This window comes from Theropithecus gelada, chromosome 1 (assembly GCF_003255815.1).
Source record: "Theropithecus gelada isolate Dixy chromosome 1, Tgel_1.0, whole genome shotgun sequence".
In the NCBI taxonomy this organism is placed as follows: domain Eukaryota; kingdom Metazoa; phylum Chordata; class Mammalia; order Primates; family Cercopithecidae; genus Theropithecus; species Theropithecus gelada.
In genome coordinates, this window is record NC_037668.1 from 40423907 (window position 1) to 40450686 (window position 26780).

General features: G+C 53.5%; 2 protein-coding genes and 1 pseudogene across 9 annotated transcripts in view; 2 read left to right on the plus strand and 1 right to left on the minus strand.

The window, feature by feature from the left end:
• The first annotated feature begins 744 nt into the window (after positions 1–744).
• AGTRAP (angiotensin II receptor associated protein) lies at positions 745–20277 on the plus strand. Of its 8 annotated transcripts, XM_025374135.1 has the most exons (7): positions 789–889; positions 9781–9816; positions 11333–11367; positions 11648–11744; positions 12930–13035; positions 13984–14179; positions 15632–16326. In XM_025374135.1, the coding sequence occupies exons 1-6, from the start codon at positions 863–865 to the stop codon at positions 14160–14162; spliced, it is 480 nt and encodes a 159-aa protein (XP_025229920.1). In that variant the 5' UTR covers positions 789–862; the 3' UTR covers positions 14163–14179; positions 15632–16326. The 8 variants fall into 8 exon arrangements, with proteins under 8 accessions (XP_025230132.1, XP_025230089.1, XP_025229730.1 ...); XM_025374304.1 differs by lacking the exon at positions 9781–9816 and having other exon boundaries at positions 753–889; positions 15632–16328; XM_025373945.1 differs by lacking the exon at positions 9781–9816 and having other exon boundaries at positions 753–889; positions 13984–14158; positions 15632–16328.
• A 4673-nt stretch (positions 20278–24950) lies between these two features.
• LOC112622818 lies at positions 24951–25879 on the minus strand (annotated as a pseudogene).
• C1H1orf167 (chromosome 1 C1orf167 homolog) overlaps positions 25780–26780 on the plus strand; it is a 28897-nt gene continuing 27896 nt past the window's right edge. Inside the window, exon 1 of the mRNA XM_025373476.1 lies at positions 25780–25863. The gene's annotated coding sequence lies outside the window, so the exon portion shown is untranslated. The remainder of the gene's footprint in view (positions 25864–26780) is intronic.

Consider the following 26780-nt stretch of genomic DNA (forward strand, 5'->3'; position numbering starts at 1 on the left):
ATTTACTAAGTGCCAGGCACTGTTCTCTCCTAGACCAAACGGTAGTTAGGCTCCTCTGAGTCCTCAGCTTGACTAGGCCTTGACTTTGGACCTCTGTGTCTTCCTGTCCTTGCTGGGCCTGAGCCTGCATAAACCAGTTTCAGCAAGAGTCCTGCTAAGTTAGCAAGAACTCCTCCTTCCTTGATGTCTCCTCCCAGGAATCTTCCATCCCTGGCTCCCTCACTCTGCACTTTAGCTATAAATCCCTCCTGGGTCCTTGTTGTATTCAGTGTTGAGCCCAAACTCTCACTCCATGGCAATAACCCTACAGCAAGTCTTGAACAGTACTGGTTTAACAACTGTCCCAATAACGTTTTCTTTAGCAACAGCGGTTAGCTCATTTACTCTCACAAGGATCATATGAGGTAGGTATCCTAAATAGCCCATTTACACAGGGAAGTGGGAAGGAGAGAGGGTGCCCCCAAGGACGAGACGCAAGCTGTTGCCACATCAGCACTTTGCGCCTGGACGGTCCCCCAGTTGTCCTGGCTGCAGGCAGTCCCCACAGCCCGCTTCCTGGAGTATTAGCCAGGCAGGATACGCCCTGGGCGACAGAAACTCCGACTTTTGCCAGAGGCCCCCAGGTACTGCCTGGGCGGTGGCGGGAGCCTGGAGCTTGGCGGAAGGCGCGCCTGCCGACGCCGTCTCCTAGCAACCGAGCGGCGGTCACGTGACCCGCTCTAGCCCGCTTCACGTGGTCCGGAGCGGCGCTGGGGTTGGAGTAGCCGCAAAGGGCGGGGCGGGGCCGGGCAAGTTTGTTCCCCGAGTTCAGAGCCCAGGAGCCCCCGCGGCTGCCGCGCAGGTGCCCTCGGCCTGGGTCGAGATGGAGCTGCCTGCTGTGAACCTGAAGGTGGCAACGGGCTGGGGATGGGGGTGTCCCCTTTGCGGGAGGAGGTGGGACATTTGCATTTTCCAGGAAGGTGGGAGGACCGGGAGTTTGGGGGAAAGAGGGATGGGAGGGAGGAAGGGAAGGTACAGACCCCATGCGAGAAGGAGGTGGGCAGGCAGGCCACAGCAGGGAGAGTGAGTCAGGCACAGGCCAGCAGGGCGACGCAGAGGGGCCGTTGGAGGTGGCAGGGGAGGGCAAGGGCCGCCCCTTCCCGGACTCAGACCCTCCAGCAGGCAGCGCTGGTCCCAGGATTGCTGTTGCCCGCACGCCCAGAATTCCCCTGGAGGAGGAGGAAGGCGCGCGGGAGGGGCTTGGAGGCGGCTCACCTCCCCCGCGCGGGGTCAGGGACTGGGCCTGCCCCCGGGTCCCAGCACCGTCCCAGGACCTCCTTGTTTGCTAAGTCGGGTTCAGGAAATCTGATGTTCCCAAGCAATTGGTTTTGTAAAGTTTACACGTCCAGCGCCCTTATTTCATAATGAAGAAGCACAAACTCCCACGGAAATTACTTAAAAGCAGAAAACCCCAACTTTGTGCACTGGGGAAAACGTTGCAGGGCTTCCTGTGGTGAGCTCAGTCCGGGTCTGGGTGCCAGCGGCTGTTCTTCTTTTTCTCCCCACCCAGCACCGTCGCCCGCGTGTCTGGGCTCCGTATGCATGAGAGGGGCCAGGGGCTTTAGCTTTGGTCAGGAAGGTGTGGACCTTGGACCAAACCGGACATTTTGGGTCTTAGCGCATCCTCCTTTGAGGCAATATCTAGGAATGTCCTCTTACTCATAAGTGACGAAGCATTTAGCTCCCTGTTGGTTTCTGGCAGTAAAGGAACCTGAGAGATAGATGGTTACAAAACAATGGCTTAATACACTTTATTATTACACAACATCTGTGCTGACTTGCCATGGGCCCGTTTCCCTTCTTAATCATACTTCAGCAAACCTTCCTGAAGCTTCCAGTCAACGGTGGTGGGGAGACATGGCTGGAGCAGGGACATGGGCTTGGGTGGAACATTCAGCTGGGAAGAAATTTACGTGACAGCAACCGAAGTTTGTTGGTATCAGTACCCACTCTATTCCAGGCAACGTGGGGTTAACACCAACTGCCTTTTCTCTGATGAGGGATTTGCTTAAAATAATTGCTGAGAGAGGATCAGGTGAGGGCGGTGGGAGGGATAGAGCTCTCATTTATGGGCTTCTGTGGTATGCCAGGTTATATAATCAAGGCAACCTTATGAGAAAGCTGATGTCATCTTTTTACAGATGACCAAACTTCAGCTTAGACTGGGTAAGTTGCCAAGGTCCCACAGGCAGTAAGTGGCAGTATCAGGATTTGAACCCATAGGGCTCAGACTCCAGGGCCAGGTCCTTTCTGGGGTACCAGCTTAGTTAGGGCTGACTTTAACCTTGGCTGTTTCTGTCTTTTGGGAGGGCTTAGTCTCTTAGGGGCTTTTTTGAGCAACTTTTTAGGCCCGACAGGCTAAGCGCATCCACAAGTATGAGCTATGCTGGGCAGCTCAGCCAGGATGAAAAGGCTGGTCCTCCCCTTGACTTGGCAAACAAGATCCCCCATCTCCAAGGGTGTTAGCCGCTACCAGTCAGAGACAACTAAGTGCTGGGTGGCCCTGAGGGGTCAGGGTTGCCGGGTCAGGTACAGGAGATCCAGGTGAATTTGAATTTCAGGTCAACAACGAACAGTTTTTTAGTATGAGTAAGTCTCAGGCAGTATGTGGAACATATTAACAAATTATTCATGATCTCGTATTGGGAATTAACTGGGTGTTCTGTAGTTTTGTTTGCTGAACCTGGCCATCCTGTGGAGAGCAGCCGTTGACTCCTTGCTTGCAGGCACTTAGGGGATGTTCTGAGATCAGAGCCCTTCAGGAGGTGGGGAACTGCTCCCTGCGGCCTGCGCTCCCTCATTTTGTATATTCCTTGGGCAAGGGCTGAGTGCCCGCTTCTGCCTAGCTCAACCAGAGTGGGCAGTGGTGCCAGGTGAGAAGAAACAGCTGCCCCAGGCCCTTTGCACAAAGGGCAGCCCCTGACTGAGCCTTGTCCATGTAAGAATGACATTGTGGGCCAGGTGTGGTGACTAAGCCCTGTCCATGCAAGAATGACATTGTTGGCCAGGTGCAGTGGCTCACTCCTGTAATCCCAGCACTTTGGGAGGCCAAGGTGGGTGGATCACGAGGTCAGGAGATCAAGACCATCCTGGCTAACACGGTGAAACCCCGTCTCTACTGAAAATACAAAAACAAAATGAGCCCAGCGTGGTGGTGGGCACCTGTAGTCCCAGCTACTCGGGCTGAGGTGGGAGAATGGCACGAACCCAGGAGGCATAGCTTGCAGCAAGCTGAGATTGCGCCACTACACTCCAGCCTGGGCGACAGAGCGAGATTCTGTCTCAAAAAAAAAAAAAAGAAAGAAAAAGAATGACATTGTGATGAGCTTAGAAAGGACTGGACTTGGGTTCAGAGGTCTTGTGGGAAGAGGACCTTGGGAGGAGGATCCGTTGGTCTAGTGCATAGTGTAGCATTAGGGTTAAGAACTCACGCGGTGGCTCACGCCTGTAATCCCAGCACTTTGGGAGGCCGAGGCGGGCGGATCACAAGGTGAGGAGATCGAGACCACGGTGAAACCCCGTCTCTACTAAAAATACAAAAAATTAGCCGGGCACGGTGGCGGGCGCCTGTAGTCCCAGTTACTCAGGAGGCTGAGGCAGGAGAATGGCGTGAACCCAGGAGGCGGAGCTTGCAGTGAGCTGAGATCGCGCCACTGCACTCCAGCCTGGGCGACAGAGCGAGACTCCGTCTCAAAAAAAAAAAAAAAAACTCAATAATGAACTCAGTAATGAGGGATGCAGGGCTGACTTCCTGACAGGCACTGTGTGGAGTGCTTTCCACACCTCTTCACCTCCCTGTACCACTGGATCCACACAACAACACTGAATAAGGCATTATTGCCCTGCTTTACAGAAGAGCAAACAGCTGTTCTGAGAGGTCAGGTGACTTGCCCAAGGTCATTAGGTTCTAAAGTCATGGTGCTAGGATCAGATCCACCTGTTTGCCTCCAGCACCCACAAAGTTAACCGCTACACGACTCTGCCTCCCATCTGTGGCAGCCCTGACTGGTGTCCCAGGGCCCCAGCCACCCTGGGGGATCTCACTAGCACATGTGACGGGCCACCAAGTGTTTGCACAGGACTGATAGGAGTATATTCCATTTCTGGGAAGTCCTACCCCACCATGGGTCCTCTAGTGGCAAACAAAGGGTTGAAGTCTTGGTCTTCATGCCCCGTTGGTTTCTCTTCAACCTTTCCTTCTCCAGGTTAGACTTCCTCATTTCCATCCGCCCTCTACGGCTCTTCGAGATCCTGACAGTGTAGCACAGTGGACAGAGCACAGGCTTTGTGGGCAGGCAGGTCTGCATTCAAGGTCTTGAGTAGGTTTCTCAGTATCAATTTCTTCCTTGTAAAAAGAAGATAAATACAATCCCTACCTCCTAGGATGATGGATCCCATGGTCCAGGAGGTAGTCTAGAATTAGGGTTACAAATTCAGGCTGGGCCAGGCGTGGTGGCTCACGCCTGTAATCCTAGCACTTTGAGAGGCCCAGGCAGGTGGATCACTTGAGGTCAGGAGTTCGAGACCAGCCTGGCCAACATGATGTAACCCCACCTCTACTAAAAATACAAAAATTAGTCGGGTGTGGTGGTGCTCGCCTGTAGTCCCAGCTACTCAGGAGGCTGAGGCACTGAAGATCACTTGAACCTGGGAGGCAGAGGTTGCAGTGAGTTGAGATCGCACCACTGCACTCCAGCCTGGGCGACAGAGCAAGACTCTGTTTCATAAAACAGACAAACCTCCGGCTGGATACATCAATTCTGACATTTGTGTCTGGGCTCTGTTGTTTGTAAGCTTTATGAATATGGACCACTTAATCTCTCAGAGCCTCAGTTCTACCCCATACAGTTACACGGATGACATGAGTTAGGTGCAGTGCAGGTTAGACGCATGGCAGGCAGGTGCTTGTCAGTAGCAGGAGTTGCTGCTCTTGTTGACGATACAGGATCCCTGTCCCACATAGGTATTTAACAGTTAGTAAACGGATACTTACAGTGACCGTCCAGACAGATGCTTGTCTCTGGCAGTTGAGGCACCCTGTGGGACAAACGGGTACTGCCTCCGTTTCGCAGAAGGGAGCCTGAGGCCTTGGTGCCTGGACCAGCACCCAGGTCTTCTGTTCCAACATAGCATCCTGGGACCCTCTGCTGCCTTGGCCCATTGACCCCTGTCTGGGAAAGAGCTGGGCGGCCTCCCCTGGGCTGAGCACTGTAGTGAGAGTCCAGGGGCTGAGGTCCATCTTTCCTGCCCAGCTGGGAAAGGTCCTGGCCCTGCCACCCATTTAGCTCAGGTCCCTCCCCTGCTTCCAGCTCCTCTTTCAGGCAGTACCTGAGAATCCTGTGTCTCTTTGGCTATCAGGAAGCTCCCCCAGGGCGAGCAGACAGTGCTTTTGTCCCGACAGTTACTGGCCCCTCTCCCTGGGCTGCCAGGAAGGGCAGGGCCCGTTTGGCTCAGTTTCTCCCTGGAGCCTTCCTGCACATTAAGGCCTCTCTGGGTGTCCTTCTGTTACAAAGATGAGGAAACTGAGGCAGGGGAGGCTTAGGCTTCTGGACATTTCTTTTCCCAGGGACTTAAGAGAAGCACATGGTGCTAACTTTCTTCATGTTTATCAAACCAAAGTGACGTCACGCAGAAGGGACTGTGTATGTTCTAAGGATCTGCAGTATTTCCAGGTTACATTGTTTTCTTCCCTAACAGAGATGACAGAGGTGTGGACCCAGCTGGGTGCCCACTGTGTGCTACAGGCCCTTCCAGCGCTACGAGGTCTTTATCTCACAGGTTGTAAGCGTGACCCTTGGGGTGCCCTGCAGATCAGCGGCCCCCGTGGGACTCAGCCTTTCATGCTAACTGCATTCTCTCCAGAATAATCCAGGGCTCTGCAGGGCCCATTTATTAAAGACCTTTTGTGCGCACAGTCTAGGCATAGGAGCCAGAGCATTGAAAATGAAGATCATTTCCAAAACAAGCCCAGAGTGGGAAGAGTTAGGTGTCGATTTTGGGGAGGAAAGGGGTGATGGGAGCCACCTCCCCTCTGTCTCTTTCTTCGGTGTCTTCTTTAAGTCTAAAAGCTAGATGTTGGGACCACTGTGGCTGACTGTGCGGTGTGGCCCTGAGCGAGTTCCTTTCTGTCTATGGTCCAGGGTTTACTATCAGACAGAGGAGACAGCGGTTAGCTCTGAAGATAAAGATCAGAATCATCCTCACGCCCAACCCTGCCTGCCCCCAACTTCCTGTCCCTCTCTCCTCTTCCTTCCACTCACCTTCCACTCCAGCCACACTGGCTTCTGTTCAGTTTCTAGAAAGTTCCATGCCCCCCTTCAGCCACAGAGCCTTTGTGGGTGCCGTCCCTCCTGCTCAAAATGCTCTTCTTCCCCTTCTGCCTCCCCCATCCCTTCCTCAGAGAAGCCCCTGACCTCCCCACCCTCCCAACCTCCCCGCTGTTCAATTAGGTGCCCTTTAGCTTGCTATAGCTTTCCTTCAGGATGAGGGTTCACTGCACCTCCATTGCTAGGGCAGAGTACCTGGTTAGCGATGTCAGTCCTGAGAGCGCAGCTCCAAATCTGCTCTGCACACCTCTGACTCCCCAGGGTGGATGAAAAGCAGGTGCCAGTGATGCTGGGTGACACTAAATGTTTGAGAAACTTAACACCATTTGATCACTTCAAGCCCCTGGGAATTGAAATCCATGGAAAACTATACCTCCCCACCTCAGTTTCCCCATCTTTGTAATGGGGAGAGGCCTGATGGCTGGACAACACAGCCTGGGTCTGAGTCCTGGCTCTGCCATTGGCCTGCTCTGTGACTTCCTTCTGAAACTCAGTTTTCTCAGCTGTAAAATGGGGATAATAAGACCTCAGAGGATTGTGAGGATTTAGTGCTTTTATATACAGAAAGCACTTAGAATGGCACCTAGCACGTAGGGAGTGCCCAATAGTAGATGAAGGTAGGTGAGGTGATGGCAAAGATTCCTTCTAGAGCTCGCCTTCTGTAAACACACTACTCAGCCTGGTCAGAGTCTCGAGATCTTTTTTTTTTTGAGACGGAGTCTTGCTCTGTCGCCCAGGCTGGAGTGCAGTGGCTGGATCTCAGCTCACTGCAAGCTCCGCTTCCCAGGTTCACGCCATTCTCCTGCCTCAGCCTCCCGAGTAGCTGGGACTACAGGCGCCCGCCACCTCGCCCGGCTAGTTTTTTGTATTTTTTTTTTAGTAGAGACGAGGTTTCACCAGGTTAGCCAGGATGGTCTCGATCTCCTGACCTCGTGATCCGCCCGTCTCGGCCTCCCAAAGTGCCGGGATTACAGGCTTGAGCCACCGCGCCCGGCCGAGATCTTCTTAAAGTTTTGTGCATCGGTCCTTACAGAATTATTTTCCTAGTCTTTTGGAGCTGGGAGAGGAATTTATTTTGGGTCACAGAGCCAGGCCCCTTGTGGTTCACTCTGGCCCCCGGTCCTGGAGGTAAAGGTGAAGTATCTCAGCCTTCAGCTCTGGATTCCATCTGCCCCGTGTGTGAACCTTTCTCACAAGCCCAAACAGTTCCCAGCTGAAGGCCCGCGTCCCCAGCGGGGAGGTTGGGTGCACTGGGTTGGGAGGCGGGTTTGAAATTTAATTCCAGTTTTGCCACTTGCTACCTGTGGAGTCTTGATCAACATAATTTATCTTTGAATCTTGTTTTCTCATCTGTGAAATGGGAATAATAGTATCTGTTCCAGAGGCTGCTGTGAGGTCCAGATAAGGTCATGTGAGACGGTTGGCATAGGGCCTGGCACATAGTTGGTGTGTGGTCAAAAGTAACTCTTCTAGAAATGTTTTTTCTCCTCTGCCAGAGCGAGTTTGTCTTTCTTTCTTTTCTTTCTTTCCCTCTTTCCTTTCTTTCCCTTCTTTCCTTCCTTTCCCTTCCCCTTCCCTTTCCCTATCCTCTTCGCCTTCTCCTTCCCCTTCCCCCCTCCCTCCCTCCCTTCCTTCCTTCCTTCCTTCCTTCCTTCCTCCCTCCCTTCCTCCCACCCTTCCTCCCACCCTCACTCCTTCCCTTCCCCCCTTCTCCCTTCCCCCTTCCCCCCTTCCCCCCTTCCCTCCTTCCCTCTGTCCCCCAGGCTGTAGTGCAGTGGCGCGATCTTCACTCACTGCATACTCGACCTCACTGGCTCAAGTGATTCTCCCACCTCAGCCTCCCAAGTAGCTGGGACTATAGGCGTACTCCACCATGCCTGGCTAATTTTTTGATTTTTTGTGGAGATGAGGTCTTACTTTGTTGGCCAGGTTGTTCTCGAACTCCTGGGCTCAAGCGGTCTTCCCCCTCAACCTCCTAGCGTGTTGGGATTACAGGCGTGAGCCACCGGACCCGGCCCAGAGTTCTTTTTCGCAGGTGGTGAGGGCTCCTTCTGCCTTTTCACCCAGGCCGGAAACCCCGGCCTTCTTTGCAAACCTTGCCTGTTTCTGTGCCAGCACGCTGCCTCTGCCTCAGGCATGTGGCGTCTCTCCCTTCCAGCCTGCCCCCTCGATCCCTTGAGTAAACTTCTCCTAGGGCCTTCATTGACCACCAGGCCTGTTGAAGCTTCCAATTTGGGGCTTCCGGCCTCCCCAAAATCTCTGTGCCACCCCACCTCCACCTCAACCATCTCCACGCTCACCGCCACCCACGCAGGGCCTGGGGCTTGGCCCCACCTTTGCTTGGCTGAGCCCCGCTTATTACTTTGTGCTCAACCCGGGTCCCTTCTCTTTGGAAGCTCTTGCTGCAGCTGCCTGCCCTCCTGAAGCATCTGCTTTTTTTTTTTTTTTTTTTTTTTTTGAGATGGAGCCTCACTCCGTTGCCCAGGCTGGAATGCAGTGGCCTGATCTGGGCTCCCTGCAACCTCTGCCTCCCAGATTCAAGCAATTTTCATGCCTCAACTTCTGGAGTAGCTGGGATTACAGGTGCCCACCACCACGCCTAGCTAATTTCTGTATTTTTAGTAGAGATGGGGTTTTACCATGTTGGCCAGGCTGGTCTCGAACTCCTGACCTCAAGTGATCTGCCTGCCTTGGCCTCCCAAAGTGCTGGGATTACAGGCATGAGCCACTAGCCCAGGCCCATCTGCCCTTTTTTTATGTGCTTTCCAGTCAGGGCCTTGTTGATGTCCTGGAGTAGAGACCAGTTCCAGGAGAGGAGGCCGTTATTTTAAGGACATAGAGGGCATTAAAAAGGGTAAAATATTGTAGTCAGGTGCAGTGGCTCCTGCCTATAATCCGAGCACTTTGGGAGACCAAGGTGGGTGGATTGCTCGAGCCCAGGAATTTGAGACTAGCCTAGTTAACATAGGGAGACCTCATCTCTACAAAAAAAAAAAAAAAAAAATAGCTGGGCCTGGTGGTACACACCTGTAGTCCCAGCTACTGGGGAGGCCGAAGCAGGAGGATCACTTAAGCCCAGGAGTTCAAGGCTGCAGTGAGCTGTGATGGTGCCACTGAACTCCAGCCTGACCCACAGAGCAAGACCCTGTCTCAAAATTAAAAAAGAAGAAAGTAGAATATTGCAGAAATCCAGAAGAATAGCCAGAGGGATTTTTGTTGTTGTTGTTTTTGTTACCATAAGACATACCAAGCTGTCTCCCTGTAGAAAAGTCTCAGTGGCGTCCCTCACTGCACTTGGCATGAAGCCCACACTCCTTCCCAAGGCCCTCAGGCCCCCCCTACCTGTCCCCAGCCACCCTCCCTTTGCTGGCTTTCTCCAGCCACAACAGCTGCTTTCCCCTCTGCCCCCACACAGTGCCCCAGCTCCAGTGTCCCAAGAAATCACCCTCATGTGAGCCCCCACCCCACCACTCTGCCTCTTCTGATTTCAGAGCAGATTCCCTGCACTCCACAAAGGAGCCTCCCGCCCTTGTGTTACAGGAAGGGGGTCCTGATCCAGACCCCAAGAGAGGGTTCTTGGATCTCGCACAAGAAAGAATTCAGGGCGAGTCCATAGAGTAAAGTGAAAGCAAGTTTATTAATAAAATAAAAGAATAAAAGAATGGCTACTCCATAGGCAGAGCATCCCTGAGGGCTGCTGCTTGCCCTTTTATTTTTTTAATTAATTTGTTTGTTTGTTTATCTTTGAGATGGAGTTTCGCTCTTGTCCCCCAGGCTGGAGTGCAATGGCACGATACCGGCTCACTGCAACCTCCACCTCCCAGGTTCAAGCAATTCTCCTGTCTCAGCCTCCTGAGTAGCTGGGATTACAGGCGCACACCACCATGCCTGGCTAATTTTTGTATTTTTTATTTATTTATTTATTTATTTATTTTGAGACGGAGTCTCCCTCTGTTGCCCAGGCTGGAGTGCAATGGCCGGATCTCAGCTCACTGCAAGCTCCGCCTCCCGGGTTCACGCCATTCTCCTGCCTCAGCCTCCCGAGTAGCTGGGACTACAGGCGCCCGCCACCTCGCCCGGCTAGTTTTTTGTATTTTTTAGTAGAGACAGGGTTTCACCGTGTTAGCCAGGATGGTCTCGATCTCCTGACCTCGTGATCCGCCTATCTCGGCCTCCCAAAGTGCTGGGATTACAGGCTTGAGCCACCGCGCCCGGCAAATTTTTGTATTTTTTAGTAGAGACAGGGTTTCACCATGTTGGCCGGGCTGGTCCTGAACTCTTGACCTCAGGTGATCCACCCGCCTCAGCCTCCCAAAGTGCTGGGATTACAGGCGTGAGCCACTGCGCCCGGCCAGTTATTTCTTGATAATACGCTAACCTAGGGGTAGATTATTCATGCCTCCCCTTTTTAGACCATAAGGGGTAACTTTGTGACGTTGCCATGGCAGTTGTAAACTGTCACGACGCTGGTGGAAGTGTAGCAGTGAGGACGACCAGAGTTTACTCTTGTGGCCATCTTGATTTGGGTGGGTTTTAGCCAGCTTCTTTACTGTAACCTGTTTTGTCAGCAAGGTCTTTATGACCCTTACCTTGTGCTGACCTCCTATCTCATCCTGTGACTTAGAATGCCTTAACCGTCTGGGAACGCAGCCCACTAGGTCTCAGCCTTATTTTACCCAGCTCCTATTCAAGATGGAGTTGCTCTGGTTCAAACGCCTCTGACTCTTGGAAGGGGCGTGGGTGTCAGTGAAGGCATGAAGCGGCCCCTCCCTGACCTGGCCTGCTTTCTTCCTCCTCCTTCACTCCTGGGCCACCTGCAGTTGCTGGTTTGTCTTTTCAACAGACATTTCTGAGGCCCTCAGAGGTGCCGGGTGCGGGGGCCTCCTGTGTTTTCTGCACCTGATGCTTTCCTGCCCCTGTGGTGGTCATGTTCACAGACCTCTTCTCCCCCTCTTGTCGTACCACAGGTGATTCTCCTAGGTCACTGGCTGCTGACAACCTGGTAAGTGACTCTGTGGGTATCTCTGTGTCTCCTGCGGTCTCAGGGTCTGTGTCAGCCGGGTCAGGTCCTGGCTCTGCCATGTTTTAGCCGGGTCACTTTGGGCCAAACAGCTGTGCCTCTCAGGTCATCTGTACAATAGGCATAAGGATTGCACACCCTGCAGGAGCTGGGAGGGAGACGAGGAACAGTGCTCATCAGAGCTCCCCAGGGCCTGCCCCGCAGTGAGGCCTCAGCATTGCGGCTTGATTTTCACCTTTACCATCTCTTTTAATCTGTTGAGCTTCTGGAGACATTTCTCTGCCAAACCAAGACTGGAAACCCCCGAGCTCACATGTGCACTTTGTAAACTTCGCAGTGCAGCGCACAGGGCAACGGCTGTGAGTAATATGAACAGTAGCCATCATGGTTCACGACCTTGAGAAGCAGGGCCAAAATACAGATTTCTTAGTCACACTTCCCCAAGATTCTGAGTTGGTGATTCTGGGCTGGGACCCAGGCACCTGCTTTCTTAAAAGCAAAAGATGAGATGGTTTATTCAAAGACGTATTGAACCAAATGGCACTTCACACCTGCCTTGTACATGTCTTCTGCATGTTACACTGCAGTGAATGTCCTATAAATCTAGGAAGCATTGGTAATAAATGAGGTAGACTTGGTGCCTGTCCTCCTGCATCGTCTTTGCAGCACAGCAGGGTGAGCAAGAGCATGGCCTCTCCAGCCAGACTCCAAATCCCAGCCCCACTGCTCAGCAGCTGTGTGACCTTGGGCAAGTTACTTAACCTCTCTGTGCCTTAGTTTCCTTATCTCTAAAGTAAGGATAACAGTAATACTGCCTTCCTAGGGTTGTTAATATAAATGCACATAAATGAGTTAATTTAAAGCACTTAGAACCATGCCAGGTACTAGCAAGTGATCTGTGTTCACTATGATTTTGATTGGATTGACAAGCAAACAAGTAAGTCAACAATGTCAATACCCTAAAAAAGATACTAGGGCGGGGCTTGTGTTAGGAAAATGGCAAGGTTGTACTTAGCACTGGTGGGTGAGGGAAGGAGTCTCAGGGTAAACATTCAAGTTGCCACTGAATGACAAAAGGAGGGCCAGGTGTCAGGGTAGAGGGTGCCCACCACACAGGGCAGTGGCTGGGAGGTCAGCAAGGGCGGAGCTGTGTCCGGGATCCCACGGGCCCCTTAAGGCCTGGTGAAGAGTCTGCATTTTATTCTAAATGGGACAGAAAACTGTTGGAGGATTTTTAGCAGAGGAGTGACAGCATCTGACTACATTATGGGTTGCTGTTTAGAGAACAGAGTGGCAGTCAGGACACTGGCACAGGGTGGCTGCGGCTGTCGTCTGGCAGGAGAGGGAGGTGCTTTGGATCTACAGGGACACAGCCAGATCCAGGGTCTGGGTGGGAGGCAGAGCCCATAGGATTTGCTGGCACACAGCCAAGTGGCCTCGAAGACTGGTGTGTTCTGGGAGGAGGCCGTGAGACCCCGGAGCAGGAGGGAGGTGACCTGTGGGGTGGTGGTCGCCTGACAGGACTGAGCTACCTCTTCCTACAGGGGCTGCATTGTATTCTCAGGCCCCTATGCCTGGGCCAACTTCACCGTCCTGGCCTTGGGCGTGTGGGCTGTAGCTCAGCGGGACTCCATCGACGCTATAAGCATGGTGAGCCAGGGTGGGGGAGAGGCGGCAGGGTGGGGGAGAGGCGGCAGGATGGGGGAGAGGCGGCAGGGTGGGGGAGAGGCGGCAGGGTCGGGGAGAGGTGGCAGGGTGGGGGGCTGCAGCACAGGGTGAAGCACAGCCTGGCTCTGCCACCCTGTCCCGTCCCAATATTCTCCCTTTTCCTTGGGCTGCCACTTCCCATTGTCTAAAGCCTTGTTCGTCAGCCTCCTGGGCTCCGGCCCATGCCTGTCTTCAGGAGCCCAGCCTGCTGCTCTTGTCTGGCTTAGAGAACCCCAAGTCTGCCATTATCCTCCCGAGGAAAGCCATGGGGTGGGTCCCACTGGTGCTTCAGATTAGCCACTTTGCCAGAGCAGCAGAACATCCCCATCCCCTGTAACCTGCCCCTGGGACTCTCTTTTAGGGGAGGGGCTGTGGCTGGGAGACCCGGCCAAGGGGGCACTCCACACTTTAGGAAGTAGAGGTGACCCTGCCCCACCAAAACCTCCCACAGGGGGAGCTTCTCAGCACCCACCCAGCCCCGTGGGGCAGTGAGCGCTCCCGCACGGGCTCTTCAAGCCGAGGCCAGGGCCTCAGGATGACTGAAAAGGGATTTTCTTTGTGTTGGAGACAGACTGGGTGAACTCCAAGGAACCTTCCTCTGTGGCGGTTCTAGAACCAAGTCTTGTGCCCGTCATGGCCTTGGAGGTGACGGGAAATGGGTGGGGAGGGAGGCTCTGGTGGAACCGAGACCTGGACCCCCGGCATCCCTGCCCCCAGACTGCAGTCTCAGCCAGCGGCTCCCCAACGGGGTCCTGCCTGCTTGCTTGATCTGTTTTCCAACAAAACTCAAGAACACAGTAGGGCACGAAACAGCTTCCCATCAGGTATATGGTGGGGGAGCCACGGGGCGCGGCGGGGGTGCTGTGCTCATCAGTGTGGTGTGTCTTGCAGTTTCTGGGTGGCTTGCTGGCCACCATCTTCCTGGACATCGTGCACATCAGCATCTTCTACCCGCGGGCCAGCCTCACGGACACGGGCCGCTTTGGCGCGGGCATGGCCATCCTCAGCTTGCTGCTCAAGCCGCTCTCGTGCTGCTTCGTCTACCACATGTACCGGGAGCGCGGGGGTGAGCTCCTGGTCCACACTGGTGAGGCCACTACCTCCAGCCAGCTCCCCACTCTTGTCTCTCCCTTGCCTGGCCCCCAGCCTCTCCCTCAGTGAGCCCGCCTTGCCCCATGGGGCCAGGGCTCAAGGTGCAGGGAGAACGTGGCATGGGCGCTCTGTACCAGGCTGGACAGGTCCAAGCTCCTAGTGTCTGCTGCAGGAGCCCAGGGGTCCTCTGGCTGTCCTGGTCTGCCGAGACCTTCTCCTGCTGTGAAGCTGAGGCTGGGCCCTTCTCTCAGCCCAGAGCACAGGCACAGCTTGGGGTATCATTTAGTTCCCAGGGGCAGCCCTGGGCTGTCTCCATCCTGAGAGCCACAGGCACCTACAGGTCTCCTTTCTGTTCCCACGGGGGCCCATCACTGGAACCCCATTTCCTGCCATGTGGAGTCTTCGCTCTCTTGAGGCAGAGACTGTGCTAGGTGGCCAAGGGAGAGCCCGCACCAGTGTAGGCTATGGGAGCCTCAGCGAGGACAGCCCTGAACAGGGAGTACTTTCCCTGCCCACTGGCCCCTCCCCACTCGCCCAGCCTTACACCTGCCCTCTCCCACGCCCTCTCTGAACTCCTGAACCCCTTCTCCTGGTGGCCGAGCCATTTGCCTGCTCTCTGACACCTCTCTCTTCCTTTCTCTCTCTCTTTGAGAGGAGTGGAGGGAGGTGGTGGGGTGTGGCCTTCTGCCTTTCACTCCTGAGAAGAGATGCCCTAGGTGGCCTGTGAGTGCCACCAGCTGGTCGAGGGTAGGAATGGCCTGGGGCTGCCCACAGTGGCTGACGTCAGCACTGCCTGGGCCTGCCTCAGGTGAGGGGGGCCAGAATGTTTCTCCCATTAGACAGATGAGGAAACTGAGGCCCACATCCCTTGGGACTTGTTCAGGGTCTCAGGATGAATGTACAGAGTAGGGGATGGGAGTGAGGCATTGGGGTACTCGGAGCCCTACGGCCCTGCCTTGGACCCAGCCCCAGCCTCGGAGGCCATCTGGATATGGTAATGTGGTGTCCTTGTACCTGGGAGGGGAGCTGGAGAGGACTGCGTGGGCCCGGGGCTGGCGTCCCTCTGCCCAGGTTCCTGAGCACTCGCTGCCTGGGGAAGCCCATGGCACTCGCTGCCTGGCTTTGGATCGGCTGCCTAGGCGTGGATCCCAGCATCATCAGCTTCGAGCTGTGTGATCTTGGGCAAGTCAGTTAATCTCTTTGACCCACAGTTTCCCCATCTGTAAAGTGGGGACAATAAAAATACCCGCTGCACGGGGATACGGCAGGATTGAATGAATAATACATGCTAAAGGTTGAGTGCCTGGGGCTGCTGCCTCTGTCTCTGTGCATGATGTCAGGATGCCCAGCCCAAGGGTGGCGGGGGTGGGTCTTGGGTTGGACTTAGCCAAACATTCCGAGTTCTCACCCTTCATTTTTCTTTCCTGCCATGTCCCCTGCCACCCAGGTTTCCTTGGACCTTCTCAGGACCGTGGTGCCTATCAGACGATTGACTCAGCAGAGGCACCCGCAGATCCCTTTGCAGTCCCAGAGGGCAGAAGTCAAGATGCCCGAGGGTACTGAAGCCAGCCACACTGTGCCCGGCCCCGCCCCGGGCCTTCCTTGTGCCTGGGAGGTCGTTCTAGGGATGCTCCTGACCTCCGTCTCTTGGACCTAAGATGGAATGTGTCCCCAGCTCAGGGATTGCCTGAACCAAGTGCCCTGAGAGGCCAGGAGCCCCCATGGGCCACCCAGTGCCTTGCACACTCCTGTCCCAACCTCCCTGAGTCTTCCCCTCCCTTCAGGGCACCCACTGGTTCCCAGGCTGGACCCATGGTCTCTCTTCACCTCCTACCGCACCACAGAGGCCCCCAGCTGAGTCCCGCCTGAGTGTGGCAGGCTCAGGCCTTTAAGGACCACTGATGCCCCCTGAGGCCTCCCCCGAGTTTGTCAGGCTTCAGTGGAAGCCCTGAGAGCTTCAGGTCCTGCTCAGCTCCAGGAGCGGTCTGGCATGGGAGTGAGGCCCCGTGCTTCTCACTGCCTGGTCACGTGGTGGCTAGGGATGCAGGGCTGGAGGTCAGAGGCGTCAGCCACACTGTGACCCATCACAGCCTCCAGCCTCCCTTTTCAGAGCCACAGCATTAAAGTTTGGGGAATTCTATAGATGGGCTGTGTTTTGAGCCACTTTCAGTCTCCTGGCTGGGCTGGGGCCTGGCCTTGTTCCTGGGAAAATTTCTCCTGCCAATTCCCAGGTGGAGCCTGCACTAGGCTGCCCCAGTCTGTCATGGCGGGAGGAAACGGACATGCGTGTTGGCTGAGCTGGGCTTGTTCCTGACTCTGGCCTAGCAGAGGCCACAGCAGAGAGAGCAACTGGTGGGTGTGGCGTGTGGGCATCCGTTTCTCTGAACCAGATGACGCAGGCACTGTTTTGAATCCTGCTCCGCCACTTACTAGCTGCATGCCTTCAGTGTCTTCTAGAAAGGGTTGGTGCCTGCTCCAGGTGTAAGGTGCCTGGCGTGAGGAGGGCTCCCTCAGTGATGGTGAAGTTGTTAGCAGTGGACTTGCTCCTCGGGCCAGTGACAATGCTAGGTTAGGAGGCAGGGGCGACCTCTTCCTGGTGGCCCTTGTGTCTGGTCACCACTGACTTGGGCTGACACATCCAGAAGTTCCGCAGGGCCCGGGCCCACCCCGCGGACAGGTCTGGCTGTTCACAGCTTGCTCTTCTGCCCCTGGGCCCGAAGTGCCAGGGCTTTCCCAGGCCATCCTGGCTTGTCTCTGGCACAGGGTCAAGGCCTAGTGCACAACCCCCACCATTCTCTTGTGTCCATCTGTCAATCAAAAGAGGCTTAGTATCTGCCTGGTGCCGAGCAGACGGGGCTTCAGTGGTGACCTTGGGAGCCTGCTCTCTCAGCCTAACAGTCTTATCACCTGGAGGATTACAGACAGAGGCAAGAGCTCTGAAAGAAGGGGACACAGGCCTCTGGGCCAGGGAGGAAGGCTGCTGTGGGGAAGGGGCTGTGCTCCGGGCAGAGGGCTGCTGAGCAGCTGCGGTTGTAAGAAACTGGAAACAGCCTCGCTGTCAGGAGACGGACTTCATTATAGGGAGTGGACCAGTAAGCCACGGTCCATTCATCGTATGGAGTACGGTGCAGTGAGCCACAGTCCATTGATTATAGGGAGTATTCATTATAGGGAGTGGACCAGTAAGCCACGGTCCATTCATCGTATGGAGCACGGTGCAGCAGTTACAGCCGATAAACCAGACCTTCTACCAACGTTGGTCCCCTGCAAATGTGAACAAAGCAGATTGCAGAATGACATCGGGATGAATTTTCAAACCTCACAGCAATGCCATATGTTGTTCCTGGGTTTATGTGTGGTCAAATAGTCAAGGTAAAAAGCCTGGACTAGAAGAACACCTGTCAGGTTCATGACTGTAGCCGCCCTGGGTGGAGGAGGGGCGTGACCCAGGGGGAATGGGACTAAGACCCAAGTCTATTTCTCTTGCGTATACGGTGTCCTGGCCCTGGGAGGGCTTGTGTGCCTGCATCATGATGTGTCAGATTCCCAAAGGGAATGAAAAGCCAGGGCGGGGGCTTGGCCCAGGCAATGGGGGCTGATGATGGAACCTGGGCCGCGCACAGGGGAGTGTATCCAGAGACCTTGGTTCCTCATCGTCCCAGGCCCCCAGGTCGAACCGGCTCTGCGGGAGAGGACAGAGGGAAGCTCCTGTCTCGGGGTGTGCCCCAGAAGCAGAGTCTGCGATGAAAGCAAGGGAGCTGGGCTTTCCGGTCATTGGCCAGGAGCTGCTCAGGGAGCGGGAGAGGGTGGCTTAGATTTGCAGGCACTGTGTCCCCCTGACTGTGCGGGCAGTCAGAAGCCAGAGGGCCATCAGAGGCAGACAGAAACAGTGGAGGAGGCACCCGTGTGGCTGCTCCTTCCACACAGTGGGCTCCGCAGGGAGAGCTTCTAACAAACAACAAACGCCCCAGAGCCCACTGTGTGTGAGGCCATGTTCCAGAGGCAGGGGATGCCAGGGGGCGGGAAAAGTCACCAGGGGCATTCCATTTAGCATGAGAAGTTCTAGGCAGTATGACAGCTAACAAGGCCCGAGGCAGAGAGTGGGTGAGCAGAGGGTGGGAGGGGGAGAGAAGACAATGAGGTCAGAAGGTGGCTGGGGTCAGATGTGCAGGCTTAGCAAGTCATTCTGAGGACTCCAGCTCTGACTGAATGAGATGGGAGCCCCTGGAGGGTGTTGGGCAGAGCCAGGCAAGATCTGCCTTACATTCTATTTCTTTTTTTTTCGAGTCGGAGTCTCGCTCTATCGCCCAGGCTGGAGTGCAGTGGCGCAATCTCAACTCACTGCAAGCTCCACCTCCCGGGTTCACGCCATTCTCCTGCCTCAGCCTCCCAAGTAGCTAGGACTATAGGCGCCCGCCACCACGCTCAGCAAATTTTTTGTATATTTGGTAGAGACGGGGTTTCACCGTGTTAGCCAGGAAGGTCTCCATCTCCTGACCTCATAATCCACCCACCTCGGCCTCCCAAAGTGCTGGGATTACAGGCGTGAGCCACCGCAGCCAGCTTTTTGTTTTGTTTTGTTTTGTTTTGAGACACAGTTATGCTCTTGTTGCCCAGGCTGGAGTGCAATGGTGTGATCTTGGCTCACTGCAACCGGGTTCAAGCAATTCTTCTGCCTCGACCTTCCAAATAGCTGGGATAATAAGTGCCTACCACCACGCCCGGCTAATTTTTGTATTTTTAGTAGAGACGGGGTTCACCATGTTGGCCAGGCTGCTCTTGAACTCTTGGCCTCAGGTGATCCGCCTGCCTCAGCCTCCCAAAGTTCTGGGATTACAGTCATGAGCCACTGGGCCTGGCCTGCATTCTAAAAGGACCACCTTGGTGCCTTGGATGGGGATAGAGGTGGGGGTGGTGACAAGTGGTCAACTCTTGGGCACTCTCTGAAGGAAGAGCAACAGGACCTGTGATGGGCTGGATGGAGGAGGCAGAGACGAGCCTGGGACTGCGAGGTGTGGGCCTCACTGGCAGGCTGGAGCTTCCATTAGCCAGGAGGGAGGACATGGGAGGGCAGGTCCAGGATAAGGCCAGGACTTCAGCCATGGATGGGCTGCACTGTGCTAACGAGGCTTTCCAACCAGACATTCTCAACACCATGCAGCTTTTAAAAGGCCCATGTCTGTAGGGACTTGGAAGTAGGGCACCGTGCAGGTTTATATAGTGTCTGACTTTCTAGAGACTGTCAACCACAGGAGGCAAATTCCTCTTGCCTCTGGTTTCCTGCTGGAGAGGGCTTGTATTAATCTGTTCTCATGCTGCTAATAAAGACATATCCTAGACTGGGTAATCTATAAAGGAAAGAGGTTTAATGGACTCAAAGTTCCACATGGCTGGGAAGACCTCACCATTACTAAGGTGGAAGGCAAATGAGGAGCAAAGTCACTTCTTCCATGGCGGCAGGCAAGAGATAGAGCCTGTGCAGGGGAACTCCCATTTATAAAACCATCAGATCTCATGAGACTTATTCACCATCACCAGAACAGTATGGGGGACCAACCCCATGATTTTAGTATCTCTACGTGGCCCCAGTCTTGACACATGGGGATTATTACAATTCAAGGTGAGATTTGGGTGGGGACACAGCCAAACCATTATCAGGACTGAAGTCACACTTGTCCAGTTTGCAAATTTATTTCTTGTTTTCACAAAGCTGAGCCTTCCACATGAAGAAGCCAGAGAAACTGCCCCACAGGAGGTCACTGCCTTCTCCAGTTGACCAGAACTGGACCAGAGCGGCAGTTCTGGACCAGGCAGGGCCCCACCTCAGGCTGGTTCTGAGAGTCTCCAGAATGGCCTGGAAATGCCAACTCTCACACTGTGTCTCTAAACGGGCTCTGGAGTCAGTGAGCCTTGGATTAAATCCCCTATGCACTCTGTAACTGGCTGTGTAAGAGACACTGTCTCTTAACTTCACTGTGCCTCAGCTTCCTCATCTGCAAATGGGAACAATAATAGTGCCTGACTCGGGTATTAGTGAGGACAGAAAATGGTGTGACATAAGTGTTTAATAAATGTTAGATCTCATTATCTGTACGACTGTGTAATCATTTAGAGAGGGAAGGAGTCCAGGTGGCCTGTGACTGGTACTAGCTGGTTGAGGGCAGGAGTGGCCTGGGGCCTCCCACCCTGGCTGACCTCATTGCTGCCGGACCTGCCCCCAGGTGAGGGGCACCAGAACGTTTCTCCCATTGGACAGACAAGGAAGCTGAGGCCTGCAGCCCTTGGGACTTGGTCAAGGTCCCAGGATGAATGTACAGAGGAGGGGATGGGCGTGAGGAGTGTGGGGCACTTGGGGCCCTACAGCCTTGCCTGGGACCCAGCCCCAGCCCCCGAGGCTGTCTGGATGAAGTAATGTGGTGCCCTCGTGCCTGGGAGGGGAGCTGGAGAGGACTGCGTGGGCCCAAGGCTGGTGTCCTTCTGCTCAGCTTCCATGGGGAAGCCCATGGCACAGTGGCCTGGAGCCTGGCTTTGGGCTCGGCTGCCTAGGCATGGATCCCAGCATCATCAGCTTTGAGCTGTGTGATCTCGGGCAAGTCAATTCATCTCTTTGACCCAATTCTATGAACATTTCTTGAGTGCTTTCTACAAGTTCTCAAAAGATTGGAAAATTTTTCAGGAAGTAAAACAGATTTTCCTCACTAGCAACAGAACTCAGGACCCAGTTCTACAGGTGGTCAGGTGCTTTTGTACACACCTCTAAGTCCAGAAACTATCTACAGAGTCAACAGGTTGTCATAAAATATTGTCATATCTAAGATGACAATTCAGTATCACAAATTTGAACTTGAAGGAAACTTAGACCTCGCCTAGCTCAGTGGTTTTAAAAATACTTTATTTCAAGGCCAGGCACAGTGGCTTACGCCTGTAATCCCAGCACTTTGGGAAGCAGGAGAATCACCTGGGGTCAGGAGTTCGAGACCAGCCTGGTCAACATGGCAAAACCACGTCTCTACTAAAATACAAAGACTAGCCAGGCGTGGTGGCTCGTGCCTGATCCTAGCTACTTGGGAGGCTAAGGTGGGAGAATCACTTGAACATGAGAGGCAGAGGTTGCAGTGAGCCAAGATCATGCCACTGTACTCCAGCCTGGGTGACAGAGCAAGATTCCATCTTGGAAAAAAAAAAAGACACAAAGGATAGAGTGAGAAGGAACGATAGAAATATAGCCAGAGTTCCTGAAGGAGATGATGGAAGAGAAGCAACATTCAGAGAGATAAGTCAGAATATTTTCCAAAATGGAAAGACAACAAAGCTCAGGTTCAAGAAGCTAAACAATTCCCAAACAGGATAAATAAAAAGAGGCTGGGCGCAGTGGCTCACACCTGTAATCCCAGCACTTTGGGAGGCCAAGGTGGGTGGATCACTTGAGCCCAGGAGTTGGAGACCAACCTGGGCAACATGCTGAAACCCCATCTCTACAAAAGACACAAAAATTAGCCTGGAGTGGTGCCTGTAGGCCCAGCTACTCAGGAGGCTGAGGTGGGAGGATCACCTGAGCCCAGGGAGTTCGAGACTGCAGTGAGCCATGATGGCGCCACTGCACCCCAGCCAGCCTGGATGACAGAGAGTCATTCTAACAGAACATGGTTCAATCACTTCTATACCTTCACCACCTAGAACAGTGTTGGCACCCATGGCACCCAGTTAATGCTTTATCAAAGTTGTAGAATGAATGAATACTTCAGAACACCAAAGACAAAAATTAAGCTCCCAAAAGCAGCCAGACAGAAAAGATATTGTCTCAAAAAGATTGACAATTACTGGCAGCTGATGTCTAAACAGCAAAATAGAAGTCAGAAGACAGTGGAATGATATATTCAAAGTGGTGAGAAAAATAACTGTCAACCTAAAATTATGCACCAGTGAGTTATCTTTCAGGGGTGAGGGTAAAATAAAGATACTAAGAAAAATGACAGTTGAGTTTATCACCCATAAATCTTTGATATAGAAACATCTGAAGAATCTTTTGATGGCACATGGAATTTTTTTCAGAAGGAAGATCTGAGCTGCACAAAGGAAATAGTAAACATGGTTTAGTCTCCCAGACAATAATGTGTAATTCAGGACGATCTGACCAGAAACAGAGTGTGCTGAAGCCCTTTATTTTGACCTAGAAGGAGATTAAATACTGGCAACTTTAGATTTTGTTAAATATACATTTTAAAATATCTTGAAGCCGGGCGCGGTGGCTCATGCCTGTAATCCCAGCACTTTGGGAGACTGAGGTGGGCAGATCACCTGAGGTCAGGAGTTCCAGACCAGCCTGAGCAACTTGGTAAGCCCGATTTCTACTAAAAGTGTAAAAATTAGCCGGGCATGGTGGCAGGCACCTGTAATCCCAGCTACTAGGGAGATTGAGGCATGAAAATTGCTTGAACCCAGGAGGTGGAAGTTGCGGTGAGACAAGATTGCACCACTGCACTCCAGCCTGGGGGATAGAGCAAGACTCTGTCTCTAAATGTGTGTGTGTGTGTGTGTGTGTGTATAGGATAACCACAGAAAGAAAAGATATGAAATGTGCAGTTTCCAAGCCAGTGAAGAGCCGGGGAGGACCTGAAGAAAAAGAAAACCTTGATCAATTCTTAAAACTGCAAGAAAGGAGAAAGATGAAACATTTGGCTACTAGCAAGCACAAAAATAAGATGGTTAAAATAAATATGTCAAAATCATACATTTGTAAGTGAATTAAACTCGAGATACAGGATTCTCAGATCAGATTTTTTTTTTTTTTTTTGAGACGGAGTCTCGCTCTGTCGCCCAGGCTGGAGTGCAGTGGCCGGATCTCACCTCACTGCAAGCTCCGCTTCCCGGGTTCACGCCATTCTCCTGCCTCAGCCTCCCGAGCAGCTGGGACTGCAGGCGCCCGCCACCTCGCCCGGCTAGTTTTTTTTTTTTTGTATTTTTTAGTAGAGACGGGGTTTCACTGGGTTAGCCAGGATGGTCTCGATCTCCTGACCTCGTGATCCGCCCGCCTCGGCCTCCCAAAGTGCTGGGATTACAGGCTTGAGCCACCGCGCCTGGCCAGATCAGATTTTTTTAAATACCAGCTATATTATGCTTACAAATAACAAACCTAAGATTATGGACGTGGGAAGGCTGAAGGTAGAAGGATGAAAAAGTTATACCAGGCAAGTAGGGACCAAAGTGGAACTGGTGGAGTTAATTTGACTTTAAGGCAAAAGGTATTACTAGAGATAAAAGACAGTCAAAACCTAAAGAACAAGCTGAGTGTGGTGGCTCACGCCTGTAATCCCAGCACTCTGGGAGGCTGAGGTGGGTGGATCACCTGGGGTCAGGAGTTCAAGACCAGCCTGGCCAACATAGTGAAACCTGTCTCTACTAAAAATACAAAAAAATTAGCTAGATGTGGTGGCACACGCCTGTAATCCCAGCTACTCCAGAGGCTGAGGCAGGAAACTCTCTTGAATCCAGGAGGCGGAGGTTCCAGTGAACCAAGGTTGTACCACTGCACTCCAGCCTGGGTGGCAAGAGTGAAACTTCTTTTCAAAAAACAAACAAACAAACAAATAAACCTAAAGAACAAAAGCTTCCATCCACCAGGTTTAGGAGGAAAGATTAGACACACAGACCTATGAAGGGAGCAGTAATCACCTCTTCCTCTTCAAGAGTTGCTTTAGCGTTTAAAAAGCCCTTTGGCATTTATTTGTTAAACATCTGACCCTCACATCAAGCCAGAGAGGTAGGGGAGGTAAGTGTTACCAGCCCGCGACCCTTTTTTTTTTTTGAGACGGAGTTTTGCTCTTGTCACCCAGGCTGGAGTGCAGTGGCGCAATCTTGGCTCACTGCAACCTCTGCCTGCCGGGTTCAAGAGATTCTCCTACCTCAGCCTCCCCAGTAGCTGGGACTACAGGCACACGCCACCACCACCCAGCTAATTTTTATATTTTTAGTATAGACGGGGTTTTGCCATGTTGGCCAGGCTGGTCTAGAACTCCTGATCTCAAGTGATCCACTCACCTTGGCCTCCCAAAGTGCTGGGATTATAGGCATAAGCCACCGCATCCAGCCTTTTCTTTTTTTTCTTTTCTTTTCTTTCTTTTTTTTTTTTTTTTTTGTTTTGAGATGGAGTCTTGGTCTGTTGCTCAGGCTGGAGTGCAATGGCAGGATCTCGGCTCACTGCAACCCTTGCCTCCTGGGTTCAAGCGATTCTCCTGCCTCAGCCTCCCGAGTAGCTGGGATTACAGGTGCCCACCACCACGCCCAGCTAATTTTTGTATTTTTAGTAGAGACAGGGTTTCACCATGTTGGCCAGGCTGGTCTTGAACTTCTGACCTTGTGATCCATCCACTTCGGCCTCCCAAAGTGCTGGGATTACAGGTGTGAGCCACTGTGCCTGGCCTTTTCTTTCTCTTTCTTTCTTTCTTTCTTTCTTTCTTTCTTTCTTTCTTTCTTTCTCTTTCTTTCTTTCTTTCTTTTTCTTCCTTCCTTCCTCCCTTTTTCTTTTCCTTCCTTCTTTCCTTTCTTTCTTTTTTTAAACAAGGAATTTGTTATAGTTTTATTTTCCTCTGCATTTGCAAAATACTTAGACCAACATGAGAAAGAAATACCTTCTATGGGGAAAAAATAAATGAAGATGGGAAGGCTGAAAAGGGTTAGTGCCTTAGTTGCAAGGAGCTGCAGCATCTCTGGTCCAAGGAATCAAAAAGATATTGGGAAGATATAACAGGAGGAAGAAGAATGTGAATTTACTGAGGGAGAGGGCCCCGAAGTGGGCGTTGAGGGGGAACTGGAGGCTAGGGAGTGGGCCTGGGTGGAGGGAGAGGCCTCTGCTGGAAGCCATAGGGTAGGGGTTGGGGAGAGCCAGTGTATCCATGAGGCGGCATCAGTGGAGGAGGTCCACGCATACTGTGGAGGCATAGTACCTGGGTGACCCATGGGAGAGCCAGACTGAGGCCCCCTGGGGCACATGCTCATTGAAGGACGTCCAGGATGAGGCATTCCAGGTCGTGATCAGGGTGGGGGCTGCCCCCCAGATCCTGGGGGCCCATCACGGGGGTGTCCTCAGCCATGAGGGCCATGGTGTGCCAGCCGTATCTGAGATCCCTGGACGGGGCATCGCACCTATTGGGAATGGGTGAGGATGCGAGTGTCCATGACCTGGATGTCCTGCCCCTGGGGTTCCTGCCAATGGGAGCCGGGGGCATGTCCTGCAGCCTCAGGAGGCACAGGTGGTGGGGGCATGGCTAGGGGTATCCCAGGTGTGGGGCGGGGGCTCCAGGAGGCAGCCTTAGGTGTGGGAAGGAGCCAGGAGGAGGCACGCCTGGTGGAGGAAGCCCAGACCCCAATGATGCTGCCACAGGATTCAGGGCAGAGGGTGGAGGAAGTTCCCAGGGACCTGATGGCCAAGAGAAAGTCGCTTATCTTGCACGTGCAAAAGTTGCCCTGAGACCACGTGCCTTGCCTGCGGAGGACCCAGCAAAACCTGTGCCGGAAGTCGGTGGCCACGCCCACGGCTCAGGGCTGGGCGGGGCCAAGCGCGGGGCAGCACGCTCTGCTCTCCCGCCCACGACCTGCGGGGGTCGTTAGCGGTGCCAGCCCGAGCCCCCTCTAGATTCAAATCCGACTGGGTGAAGGAGGACCCGAGGAGGACCCACGCACGTGAGGGCAGGTCCATGAGGACAGGAAACTGACCTCAGGCTCTTCTGGTGGGAAGAAGAGGGAGGCTGTGAGCCCCCTTAAGTGGACAGGGGTGGGGGTGGAGTGGGAGGGGGGAGTCTGAGGGAGGGGGACGAGGAGCAGAGAAATGGACAGAAGAGCCCGGCGTGAGGGGTGGGGGTGCAGGAAGGTCTCCTGTGGATTGAGCAGCCTCAAGTCAACTTGGGCAAGAGGGGATGGTGGGGTGGTCCTGGTTAGAGCCTGCGCTGTGGCGCCAGCCCTGGGGCACCCCTCTGAGGCCCTGGGCGGGGCAGGCAGCCCTTCTAAGCTCACGTCCTCATTTCTAAAACAGGGAACCTAAGTCCCAGGGCTGCGGTGCAGATTAAATGGCAGGACGCCTGCTGAAGGCTGCACGGTGCCTAGCACGGTTGTCATTTATTCAATGCACATTTACAAGCCCCTGCTGGGGGTCAGGCATTGTTCTATGGGCTGCAAATCCAGCAGGGAAAAAAAAAAAACAAAAACAAGACCAGCCTGCCCTCGTGTGGCTCCTAGGCCAATGGAGGAAGAAATTCACTAATGTCGTCACTATATTAGGTGGCCGCAAGTGCAGGGCAAAGTGAGGAGAGGCCAGGTCGCTGCAGTTGGAGAGACAGTGGGCTGGGAGGGCTCACTGTGATGTGGGAGGCAAGACTTGAAGGCAGAAGGGACAGCAGCACAAAGGCCCTGCAGTGAGGGCATGTGTGCCATTTGGAGGAGCAGCCAGGGGGCTGGTGTGTGTGGAGGACAGTGGGCAAGGGGAAGAAGACTCTGGGAGGACCGTCACTGGGAGCCGGATTTTAAAGACTTTGCGGGGCTGGGTGTGGTGACTCACGCCTGTACTCCCAACACTTTGGGAGGCCGAGGCGGGCCGATCAGCT